The 13,427-nt window shown below is 38.0% G+C and overlaps 2 protein-coding genes across 2 annotated transcripts in view; both read left to right on the top strand.

The window, feature by feature from the left end:
* LOC144648523 (transmembrane protease serine 5-like) lies at nucleotides 1–13,255 on the top strand. Its single transcript, XM_078508052.1, has 5 exons — nucleotides 1–6; nucleotides 2,410–2,443; nucleotides 11,161–11,374; nucleotides 11,667–11,943; nucleotides 13,038–13,255. The coding sequence occupies exons 1-5, from the start codon at nucleotides 1–3 to the stop codon at nucleotides 13,251–13,253; spliced, it is 747 nt and encodes a 248-aa protein (XP_078364178.1). The 3' UTR covers nucleotides 13,254–13,255.
* The window catches only part of LOC144652662 (lactadherin-like), a 19,085-nt gene continuing 13,800 nt past the window's right edge, over nucleotides 8,143–13,427 (top strand). Inside the window, exons 1-2 of the mRNA XM_078512741.1 lie at nucleotides 8,143–8,447; nucleotides 8,799–8,937. Coding sequence (XP_078368867.1) covers nucleotides 8,184–8,447; nucleotides 8,799–8,894 — 360 coding nt within the window. The 5' untranslated portion in view covers nucleotides 8,143–8,183 and the 3' untranslated portion in view covers nucleotides 8,895–8,937. The remainder of the gene's footprint in view (nucleotides 8,448–8,798; nucleotides 8,938–13,427) is intronic.

Consider the following 13,427-nt stretch of genomic DNA (forward strand, 5'->3'; position numbering starts at 1 on the left):
ATGTTGGTAACAGTTTTTCAACATGAAATCTGATTCGCGGAAAATTCAGGTTTTGCTGTTTTTGCGGTTTTCTGTTTAACGTTGCCATGAAAATGTCGATTACCTTAAAAAATATATTAAAACAAACTTCAATCTTAAACCAATATATGGTGTAATTTTCATATCGACCCGAGTCAGGGAAGGTCCCTAAAAGGCCAACTGTATCGAGACACCTTAAAATATGCAAATTAGCAAATCGATGACGTCATAGACTCAACCAAATTGTGATCAAATATGAAGAAAGTGATATCTCAGCCAATTTGTATCGGATGTCTCTGATTTTTTGCAGCAACACTCTGCTTGTTGTGCTTCACCATGTGGACCCAACAATTTGGTTACCATGGCAACAAACTAGGTTCCAGATCTCCCCGATGCTAAAGGCTTTTCTGGCCAATTCTAGCATTCTTTATTGCTATTTGTCAATAATGCTTGACATGCGTGATCTGCCAAGCATATGAATGGATAAGGCAGACGTCTTGCTGGAGTTTCATTTTTCCGAACTTAAAAATGCTTAAATATTGAAAATAAATTGGTGGGGACTGGAAAAGAGTGATTTGCCATGGTAACATAATTTAATTTTAACTGCACATGTGTCACCTGCAGAACTATTAGTCTGCCAAGTTTCATTGGTCTCTGCATTAGGTTTCGTTCCTTTTCTTCCATGGCATCATTTTAATTTGTCGTGATACTTCAAGCAATCTTTGTCATTTTTACAACCAAATTACAACAGATATGAATTGGGGTACTTTAAACTTACAAATTCGAGGTAAATCTGCTTTATATAGAGAATAATTTTTAAACATATGAAACGACATTTTTCAGTTTAAAAATCATGTTTTTGCTATCTACAGGTACGGCGTTCGTTACATAAAAATATTAGCGAGTCTGCTCTCAGGTGGACTGTGTAGACAAAAAATAATATAGATGTAAAACAACCTTAAAAACATAGATCCAGACGATCTCGAAAAATTTCATTTCCGTGCAAGCTGTATTAAAAAAGGTTAGATGATCTTAAATACTCAAAAGATGACTTTCTGAAAAGTTCAATAGGAATTTATTATAATCCAAACTTCTTAAATAATCGTAACTGACGATGTTTTCCAAGATCTAGCAAGGTTTAATATCTCCAACATGCTCCAATGATGTTTATTTTTCCATTAAAGACATTCGTGAAAAAATCTTCCAATTTCAAATTTAAACGTTTTCCTGCGGGCAAGCAACTGAAGAGTGGGGAGGGGTTATCAGGCTTGTTTTGTGACGCTGGACATTTCCCTGAACAAAAAAGCGAATAAGGCATAGGAAACTGAACGGGGAGACGACTTGGGAGTCTGACTCTGAGCTATTTGACTCATTACACCTCCAAACTTAATGTCGCAAGAATGAGCAATCTAGCGCATTTAATTGACCATGGATAACTTTAACTTTTTTATTTTTCTCATTTGTTTACTCCGCCCAGCCCCTGAGGAAGGTTTGTTTTGCAAACCGAAATATAGGGCACAGTTTTATCTATATATTCTACTTTTTTTCTTTTTATCCACTTTGTTTATTTTTGACCGCTTTAGCCGTCAGGATCAGTTTGCCGTCTATATTTTCCGTTTTAACTAAGTTACTGATCCAGGTCTTCAATAGATCCGGAACCACTCATCGGTTTGTCGCTGTGATATTGCAGTATTTTATTATATATGGATAACTTTACTTGCTGATTATTTAATTTTTGATTTGAAATCTACTCTTGGTCACTTGTTATAGTGTTATTAATAATTCTCGCCGATAAAGTAAATACCGATTGCAAAGACTCATTTTTTCAAGATGTGAAATTGTAACTGTGTCATTGGGGATCGTTCGGTCTGGAAAGATGATCCAGCTAATTAAGGTCATTTATTAACAACGTTATGAATGATTCTGAATATCATGATAAAGATAAGCTTTTTATAGAAACAGCAATCAGTATACTATTGAAGTAAAATAATACTTTCTACTTGGAATCGTTTGTATTTCTATAGCTATTTTTGTTAATGAACTCTAATTGGATCTGATTACGTGCGTCTCTACATCTTTCTCCTGTTTGTAAATATACAGAGCCGTTACCTTTATATATATAATTATTATTAATTATATATTCAACAGGCAACAGTAACACTAGAATTTGGATGTCGTTAACTTGAGCTTGAACTCGCAGTGACGAACGAAATGGATTTCAGCTTATTATTACTAGTCACGGATTATCTAGTTTTAAAATCAAATTATTCTTATGATTTGAAAAGAGCGTTGATTAGTACATTCAGCTCGTTTCTAATTAAGGAACGTATACATAACGCGGATGAATAAATTTTTTCAACCGACGGTTTTTGTCATTATAGCTAGATTTAGACTACACAAGGGAAGATTACACACAGTAAAGAGGGTAAGTGGACTATTACATGCACTGCAATGCGTCTTAACGGTAAACTCCATCAATTTCCACCTTAAGTCATATAGGTCTCGAGCTTTTGCTGTTTCCGCACCTTGCGTGCGTTTCTCGAAAGTCCCGAAAACTTCTAGAGAACGAAAACGGTCGCTTAAAGCCCCTCAAAAACTATTTTTGGTGGGCTTCTCAAAGCGCACGAACGAAAACGGCCGCTTAAAGCCCTTCAAAAACTATTTTTGGTGCTTCTCAAAGCGCACAGAAGATTTCGGGCCCGAGAAAATCACGTCATTTTTTCCCGTAAACTCTACGGGAGCTCTTGAGCTCCCGAAAGCCTTTCTCGGGAATTATTTTATCGCAGTAAAATGGCATTCTCCGAAAACTTTTTCAGAAAAAAAAAAAAAGATGATAAGGGGCTTACATGAAAAGGACAACGGAGGACGTGAGATATAAAGACGTCTAGCAGAATTCGGTGTTTTAATTGACAAATTTCAAAACAAACTCGGGCAAGCCAAGAAGAACTCTCGCTTTGCGAAGAGAACGCAGCGTGATACTCAGCGATACTCAATGGCCGACTTTTTCGCCTGAAATTATTTACAGAAACTTCTACAATTCATTCAGCGTATGTACAGCAGGTTCGCCAAAGTACTGAGCGACAGTGGTAGGGAAGAATAAAAACTAAAATTAATTTCAATTAAGTTTAAAAACTAGATTTCAATGTTCAAAAGTAAGATTACAAAAGTTTATAGGGCGTTGTTCGTAAATAATAAACCGGGAATAAAGAGACTTATGATGTTGCACAACTATGTTTTTTTAAAAACCGAAGCTTGGAAATCATTTTTCAAAGTGCAGTCTGCGAAGTTGTGATCTTCGAATTTTATCAATTAACAACTTTTTACAAAAGAGAGCATGCTCTTTTGTTTTTGATTGTCTTAATGGAACTGTGTGTTCTCCGTTTAAAAATTACCTTGAACGATGACATCATAACGCCAACACTAGAAACAACGGGAAAACAGCAAAACTTCCCAAAGTCAAACTTGATTTTGCGCGCCGTAGTTTTTATTTTATAGGTGCCTCGATTTTTAATTCTTTACCTTTGAATTTAAGAAACATTAATTCTAGACTTTTATTTAGGAAAGCGTTGGACGATTTTTACTTGTAATATTTTATTGTAGTTTTTTAAGGTTTTTAACTTAGTGCACGATTCGCTTTTTATACAATTTTCATTATATATTATATATTTAGTAATTTTAGTAATTTTAAATTTTTAATTTTTAATTAGCAGGACCCCGTTGATAACAGTACGCATGTACTGAAGGGCTATCCTGGATAAACATTCGATTATTATTATTATTATTATTATTATTATTATTATTATTATTATTATTATTATTATTAGTAGTAGTAGTAGTAGTAGTAGTAGTAGTAGTAGTAGTAGTAGTAGTAGTAGTAGTAGTAGTAGTAGTAGTAGTAGTAGTAGTAGTAGTAGTAGTAGTAGTAGTATACATGAACGCATATGTTTTTTATGTGGAATAGATCTTCGTTCATTTGGTCTAAAAAACGGTGTCTCCGAATTTTCTTTTGTAGCTCACTTATTTTTTATGAATTTTTTAAGGTTTAAAATATCATAATATGATTTGCACACAATTTCACTTGGAACGCAACACCAATTCTCCTTCCGTGTTACCGTAATAGGAAGAGTATTTAAAATTTTCTAAAACTTGGTCCAGGTTCAATCATGTTATTAGCATTACAAAAATTAATTAAAAATTGGGGTTAGCGTTTTAGTTTTTATGCAAAATGGATGTCCATAATAATGAATATATACGTAAAAAAAAGAAAAAAAAAACCGACTTTTGAAGGGTAACACAATTACTAGCCTGCGAATACAGCCGCCTCTCATTCGCGTCCCGCAACGAAAAGCGAAACACGAAGAAAGACGTCTGCGATTCACGGCCAGAAATTCCATACTGATGACGTTAACCACTAATTAGATTTCCCACACCACACGCAGTTGGTCTTGCATAATTATATTTTTTGCTTTCAGCCGCACATTACTTGCCTGATCACAAACACTTTCAAGGCAGTCAAGGACACATTAAGCGGTCATTTACACCGGACAACTTCATCGCGAAAATTAGAAATCCCTATACGAGTTGCACATTAGTAAAATTTGGAAAAATAAGCTGCGAAATCACTAGATGACATTGTTTTGGAACTTGAGCGCAACTCTCGGAGGTGTTGGGCCGTAAATACCGATACCGCAACGATCATAACAATTCTTCTGAGTTCGTTTCTTCTTTCCCCGCTGTTTGTCAACTTAAAATTCTGTTTTTCTATAGCATTTATTCTTTGGTTGTGGATGGTTCAGGTCGTTCAGGTTATCTGTATTTCACATTTTTGTTGCTTGTTTGTTTTGCCGGCTGCCTTTTAATATGTCAACATTAAAAGTTAGGTGACAAAATTGATCTATTTTTAACGGCCGCTGTGGCGCCCCCCGTGTGCCCGGGGGGGGCACTCCCATACATGAGCTATATAGGTATGTGCCGCTGTGAAGGGTATGGTTTTCAAGCAGTTTAGTCTGGGATAGGGTATAGAAATCAGAGAGGTTTGGTCTGGAAAAGGGTAGCATTTGCCGGGAAACTGATTGGTGGTATGACGAAAAAAGTCCAGAATAGGAATAGAAACTCAGACGAGAAAGAGGATTTCCTAAACGTAAATAAAAACATCGCGGCATCGTTGTTGACAGATGGTTTTCCATTAACACACTGATAGTGATACAGTTCTAAAAAAATTCCAGTCTGGGATAGGGTAGGGATTTTCGGTGTCTAGTCTAGTATAGGGTTGCAAAAATCAGCTGAAAATGGTCTAGTATAGGGTAAGGCCTTCAAATTCCCAGCGGCACACCCCCACCCAAAAATATACAGGGTGCCCCCCCCCCCCCCCCCCCGTGTGGCGCGTCCTTTCTGTACATCTTTGAGGTCGTTCATCTTATTATAAAGCAGTTTCTTTTTGTTTCCCAATTACATATGAATTATAGATATTATAGAAATTAATAGAAAGGTATAGCTTTGGTGTAGTTTTACGATCCTTCCCCCGGTCAACTTTTAGTCCGCAATAACATCCGGTTTTTTACCGTTCGTGTCATGAAGTGTTATATTTCGCATACATTATGTAAATTAACTAGCTGACCAATCAGCGCTCCTGTCCGGATTCTGGACAGATTTACGTCATCAGTATGGAATTTCTGGCCGTGAATCGCAGACGTCTTTCTTCGTGTTTCGCTTTTCGTTGCGGGACGCGAATGAGAGGCGGCTGTATTCGCAGGCTACACAATTACTGGTGTCCCAGTAGTTTTCATTGTGGCCCTGAATCCCTGATCGAATTGGAATTTAGAAGTGTTGGTACGACCCGCGGGTTATATATTAGAAACCCAGGTAATCCAAACGGGGAACTATCATTTCTGTAAAAAAATCATTGCTTGCTTTAAAATAAACGTTTTTTTTGGCAAAATAGACTTTAATTATATTATCGACTTGACATGAAAAGGGATCATTGCTATCCAGTGTCAGAGATTTTTTAATCACCTTTGGTGTTTTCCTAACAAATATGTGCGATTGGTAGTAAAAGGGTTAAAAATCTCATTAATCTTAGCGATTTTTATTTCTTATTATTTTAAATGCGCATTTATAATTGTTAAGATTTATTCACCTTTTTCAGCCTTTTTTTTCGTTATTTTTTTAACATTATTGTAAAGCGCCTGGAGCAGGCCCAGAAAAGGGCTTTACAAATATTTTCTACTTCTTCTTCTATTAAATATAACATAAAATTTCTTATTATTATTATTATTATTATTTATCTTATCAATTTATTTATTTATTTATTTATTTATCTATCTTTCTATCTATTTATTAAGGTTACCTTTTCCTTTCCAAACTGCTAGTATTAATCATTATGAAAACATATGCAATGCAACTCACGGAATCAATTCAAAGATGAAATTGTCATAATTTCCACAGATTTTTTTTCATGTCCATAATCTTTTCTTTTCAGTTCTACATAGAGGAGGAGACATGACTCCTTTACCGCTTTGTTTTATAATTTCCGTCGCAATGCTTCTGTAGCAATCTTCTATTCCTGTCCAAGGAAGAGCTGTAGATGCAAAAACGGCTCCAGGAAAGTTTAACGAAACAATGGCTGATGCAGGTAAGCCGAAGAATATTCCTTCAAGAAATGACACAATTTTCTAACGTAACACAACTTGTAATAAACGTTTCTACGAAGATTTTCTGTTAGTTTTCTCCCTTATTCCCCGAACTGGTAAAAAGCAGTATGCCCTTTCCCCTGCACTGGGAGAAATGCTTGCTCTTTCTTCTCTTAAGTTGCGACGTTAAAAAAGACTCTCCAATTTTGCCACACTACGCCATATTGTTGAAAAAAGGATTCTTAAGAGTTTTCTTCGAGGAGTGAAACACTTGCGAACTTTAGACACAATGCATGCTTCCAACATTTCAAAGCTCGGAGTTCTCGATACAATATATACCTGATTGAAGAAACGTTTACCCGTGAAAAGCATAAACCATAAGCGATTCGACCTCACCAAAAGTCTATGTCTGGCGGAAGAATAAATTTCAATGGTTTGGCGAACTCGTATCGGCGGTGAAAAAAGAGACAACAATGAGGGATAGGAGTGTATTGAGCAAAGAATAATTTCTAGCTATTTTGAAGTTATGTAAACATTTCGACCTTGTAAAAAAAGTTAAGGTGCACACTTAGAAGAAATTTACAAGATTGATCATTTATAAGATCGACCGAGATTAAATATAAGTGGATTATATCTTTTCTTACCGTACCCAAATTCGCAAGTAGCCAATCAGAAGCGCGATCTACTGTCCTGATATCCTACGATATCAAGTCACTGACCTGATATGCCACCATATCATGGTCACTTTGAAGTAAAGTAGTGTTACTGTACGATGATTTGAAAAGAGGTTTTACCAATAAAACGGAACTTCGTAAATTACATTTAGCGGTGTTTAGCTGTCGTAAAAAGGGAAAAACTTTCCCGCCAAAACTAAAATTGAGCGCGCTCGCCAATTGCGCGATGTTTGCCGACGAGTACTGAAACATTCAGACTAAAACAATAGAGTCGGAGTTTCCAAATTTTTCGCATGTAGAGAATGAAACTCCAAACAAACGAGTAAAACAATGTGAGAAGAGAACTTGAAGTGTGGAAGACCAAAAAAAGTATCAATACAAGCAGGTCAATACATTTAAAACTACGTACCTGGCAAGCATGGCTTCAACAGAGCGAATAATATCACCGGATGTTTGGCTGAATTTGGGTACGGTAAATACCTAATCGTACCTTTTTGGTACGCTTTGGCGGCATATCAGGCTCGTTTGGTCTCGCCATGGGTATTTTGGCTCGACTGCGTCTCGCCAAAATACGAACCATGGCTCGACCAAACTCGCCTGATATGCCGCCGAAGCGTACCAAAAAGGTACGATTAGGTATAAATACTGTTCAATTTGCATCATAAGAGTTGACCAATGGTTATCGATAACAAAAACAAACCAACAATTGCAATATACTTTAAAATAGTTTAATTGAGTAAGAAGAACTTGTGAAAAACTATTTACAGTACTAGTTTTATTGAAATCAACGAATAACTGTTTACTTTCACAACCAGCGGAGCCTTTAGGAATATCTGACCAAGACAAAATTCCTGATAGTCACATGACAGCTTCTTCCCAATATGGCGATGGTTACCAGCCCGCTTACGGTCGACTCAACGGAGACAGAGGCGACGGCTGGTGTGCCAAAGAAGCTAACAGGAATGACGAGTGGCTGCAGGTTGATCTTCGCACAACCTTTCAAGTGTGTGCTGTTGCTACCCAAGGTGACAGAAATGTCAATGAATGGGTCACGGACTTCAAGCTGTCCTACTCATCGGATGGAAACGTCTGGACACCTTATAAGGATGCAAATGGCGTGGAAGTTGTGAGTGGTTATTGCTATTTCAGGTGACGAGATTAATCCTCGAGCCATGCGGCCCATACTGCCCGAACATCGCAGGAAACCCCTCAGCATTATTTCACCTGTACCCATTTATACACCTGGGTGGAGAGAGGCACTATGAGAGTAAAGTGTCTTGCCCAAGAAACAACACAGTGACCCCGGCCAGGGCTCGAACCCGGACCGCTCAATCCGGAGACCGGCGTGCTAACCTTTAGGCCACCGCGCCTCCCACAGGTCACGAGATTACTTATGTCAAAAACAGATTACCACAACACTTACACGCAACATGTCTTGCTTTATATAAGCTAAACTACGTTCTGTTTTTATTGATAGGAATTCCACAGGCAAGGTGACAGCAACACGGTTGAGCGACACAAATTGCCAGTACCGGTGTCTGCAAGATACTTTCGCTTTCATCCAACCAAATGACATAACTGGAACTGTCTTAGAGTGGAGTTGTATGGAGGAACGCGTAAGTTCTTTGATTGGTTAACATGCTGTTGTATATGAGCTCATATATCATTGGCAACAAATATGGTAAGCAATACGCGTTGCCGAGAACAGCCGGGGAGCTTAAATATTAAAATTCTTTTGACGTTGTTGGATATGTGATAGTATATACCACACAAGGAGGCGCAAAGGCCTAATATTTAGAGCACCGGACTCCGGATCGAGCGGTCCGAGTTCGAGCCCCGGCCGGGGTCACTTGTGTTGTGTTCTTGGGCAAGACACTTTACTCTCATAGTGCCTCTCTTCACCCAGGTGTATAAATGGGTACCGGCGACATAATACTGGGGGGGGGGGGAACCCTGCAATGGACTAGCATCCCATTCAGGGGGGAGTAGAAATATTCCTAGCCGCTTAATGCTACGGAAACCGGGATAAGCTCCGGCAGTGTGGGCCGCTTGGCTCGTGGCTTCTCCTTACACCACACAAACTGAATAACTGGCAGAGCAAAACATTACTTTTGGTAGAAAAAGCGACACACTAAAGCAGTATGTTTCTCTTTAGCTGCTCGGAGGTGAATAGTATTTTGCTTATTGAAATAGTTTTGTACACATCTTATCTTACCTGCTTGCTTAAAGGGGATGATAGTTCTTAAATTAGTTTTGTGGCACTGACCGAAAGATGTCAATTCACTGAATTCTTTTTCTTCGGAAATACGTTTTTGCCCGGCTTCAAAGTTATACAAAAAAGTTTAATAATTCAGGGGCAAATGGATTTAATTCGTTTAATTGTTTTGAGCTAGCCCTTAGAATTAAACATTTAAGTCAAAAGCATAATCTTCAATCATCACATTTGTAACAGCTTTGTTTTAAGGTCTGACAATGGATCCACCGCGCGCAAACGCTCAAGCGATGGAAAATCCTAACTTTAGGTCGCCCTCTCCAATTTGCCACTCCAAAATGATTTCAACAGAATCAAACTTAGGAGTCACGCTGCATTTGCGACAATGATGGAACATGATTATAGAAATTTGCGAGATGAACCAAAAGCAGTTAAATGAGAAATTTACTCTTTTGAACCACAAAGCCCCCCTCGCCCGACCCCCACCCCTCCTCCCCTTCCGCCTCGTACGCCCATGAGAGTTTTGACAGTGTTGACAGATTGAAGCCTCTAACGTACTCAATATTAATAGAAAAAATCAACTCTGTAACAGGCAAAAAATGCAAAAAATCTGCGCTCGTAATCAACGGTGAACACTAAGATGGAACTGACAGTCAACGACGTTGTAAAGTGATAGAAAATTTTTTTATGCTATTTATGTGATGTTATCTGATACTAACAGTCCATTTTACAGTTGCCTGCTCAGTGACCTGGCCTATGAATTGTAGCGAGGCTGGAGGTGACCTTGTTTTGATACAGACCTCATTGCTTTTGTTGTGAAAATCATGTTGTTCTGATGCTAACTTTAGTTTGAATTTACATGATAGAGCAGAGAGGTTTGTATCAATACATGGTCACGTACAGCCTCACTAACATTCAAAGACCAGGACACTTAGCAGGCAACTGTAAAATGGACTATTAAGACGGATTCCGCTGAAAGTTCGAGCAACGAGTGCGAAAATTAAGTACCAAAAATCTACTCATAGTACGTCAACATTTTGTATACCATTTAAAAGATCTTATCGAAATTCATTTCTCTTAGTGACCCCGTAATTAAATTCTAAAGCATTCTCGAGAAAATTAAAGTCAAACCTTGTAAAAATGTTTATAACGCGCGCCATTTTGTTTTGAACTGGCGTGAAACGTCCGTTTTAACTGAAATATTGACAATTTCAAATCCATTTTCTCTCGCGGGGTCAGCTTGAGTGCTAAATTTTTGGCAGGTTTTTGTTAGCTGTACTTAAACTGTTACCATGCAAAGAGGTCTTTTTGGTAACTGTTTTTTGGCCTGTATTGCTCGAATTTTGGGCGGAAACCATCTTAACACCCAAACTCCTAAGGGAGATTCCTAAGGGACTGAAATGATCAAAAAGCACGTAAAGTGTTAGATCCAACACTAATCGTGAAGCCAGAAGTGATATAAACATATGCTAGCCCTGCTATGTCAATCAGCGTCTCTTCCTCTCACTTAGAACTTCCATTTGTGTCCGTGACAAGATAGTTTGAAGTATTTTCTCTGAAAATTATCTAAGCGAAGATTATCTTCATGACTTACACATTGTGTCTTTTATTTATACAACTCTGACAGCGCTGGTTGATCAGTGCGGTGTGAAATTGACTAAAAGGATCGTGGGTGGTCAACACGCCAGCCCAGGAGAATGGCGCTGGCACGCGGAGATTGACATAGAGTACTACTGGGGTGGCCTACGGCACGTGTGTAGCGGTTCCCTTTTAACTCCACAGTGGGTGATAACCGCTGAACATTGCGTTTATAATAGACGCCTTGAAGAGATCTTTGTAAAGTGAGTAGCTTGTGTTTCTTTTTATCACGATCATGACATTTTAAGGGCTTATAATAAACTGTCATTTTGCTATAATAGTAACTGACTTGCGTCTCATTGCGAAATGGCGAGTTTTTGTTCAGACAAAATATCAAACTTGAAAGAGCCGTTGTCGTCATCATCGTCATCATCACCATCATTGTCGTCGTCGTCACCAAAGATCATAAGTTTAGCGAACTTGTATTTCATGCAAGAGAAATGTGTCTTGTATGGAATTAACCAAAATGTTTTCTACCTATTTTTTCTGTATCAGACTTGGCGAACACACTCGTTCTAAAAATGGAGGGAAGGAACAACTTCGTTCACTCGATCATTACGTGTTGCACAGTTACACTGACTTGGCACTGTTAAAACTGAAAACGCCCGCTACTATCAACGATCATGTGGGTACCATCTGCTTGCCCGAGTCCACCGAGAGACTGCCGGTCGGAACAGTCCTCTGGCAAACTGGCTGGGGTAGAATTTCCCACGGAGGCCGGCTGTCGGACGTGTTGAAAGAGTTGGAGGTTAACATCGTGTATTTTGCTGGGGTAGGTATGATATGAAGGCATAATCAGTCGTGTTTTTGATCCGTGATGAATATTTTTCCGTGAATATTTTCTAAACGTGAAGATAATTTTTTCTTTTTACTGTCAATAAGTTCAAATTATCCAAGAATGCAATGAAATCGGCTATTCAGAATTTTCAGCATTGTTTAGCTTGTATTAAGCTTTAAAATAATCAATGCAATCGAAACATTACTCAAGCGTTGTTGTAACAATTGGCGAAAATACACAAGCATAATATTTTTGAAGCTCAAATCTTACAGTCAACTGTGTAGCAATTTGTTGAAACTTAATCACATGAAATTTTGGGTAATTTGAACTTGACAAAAATAAGAAAAAATCTGTCTTCGCGCTTAGAACATATTCGCGTTTTATTGAAAAATAGATTAATTTAAAAATGCTAATATTTCGTGATGTTTATTTTGTTTGCCAAATTTAAGAGCTTTAGAAAAAATTGAACATTTTTATTTCGACTACCAAAAAGCGAGAAATTGGTTACGAATTCCATGCCCTAAATTCGATTTAAAAAATAGTACCTTATCTCCCGGAAATACCCGCGGGCAACCTTAAAAGGTAAAAGCAGGGGAAGGTGACTCTATTGTTTGCATTTGTTTATTACTGATCGACTCCACTGCCAGTATGACGTCATATGGCAACTATGCCAGACTGGTAGCCGTAAAAACTGTTTTCCCTTTCCTTTCAGCATTGTTGATAGGAGAAAATGGTGATGAAGCCCGGCAAACTTTAAAGAATAAAAAAATTGCAAATAATTATTATGTTGCAATTTCTGCGACTGTACACAATCTTTTATTTTAAACACTGCATAAATTTCGTAACAGACTAAGATGTTTCTATTTGTTTGTTGCTTTGACAAAAGTGCAAATGTTGTGATTTGAGGTGATTCTTACGTATTCTTGGAGGGGCGTCTATAAGACACGAGGCATTTATTAGAGGGGGCGTCTAATACAAACTTTACAATTTAGGGGAGGCGTTTATTAGATACGAGTCGTTTATTTGAAAGTGGGCGTTTATTGGATTATTTATGGTAACAGTTATTTGTTCCGATTTTTCACTTTAAGGACGACCGCTTCTATACGAACGCTACACAAGAAGGACACGGAACTTGCCGCGGAGACTCGGGTGGACCAGTGGTGCATGAACGAAACGGCCGGTGGTATTTAGAGGGAGTTCACGTAACGGGGCGTGATATCTGTGCTGAGCCTGGGTCTTACGATGGAAAGGTTGCTACACGAGCCTTCCTCAACTGGATCAAAGATACCATCAAAAATAACTGACAATATAGTTTATTACAAAATGATTTGAAAGTCCTGGATCATTAAAGAGAATGACGCTCATTGAATGAATAGCAGTTTTTTTTTAATTCTTTAATTTTTATCTGTGATATAAAAAAAAGATCTAGTTGCGGTATTAATATTGCGGGTTATAATATCAAAATTAATACCATTCAA

The sequence above is a fragment of the Oculina patagonica genome, chromosome 4, assembly GCF_052425735.1.
Source record: "Oculina patagonica isolate OP01 chromosome 4, crgOcupat, whole genome shotgun sequence".
Taxonomy (NCBI): domain Eukaryota; kingdom Metazoa; phylum Cnidaria; class Anthozoa; order Scleractinia; family Oculinidae; genus Oculina; species Oculina patagonica.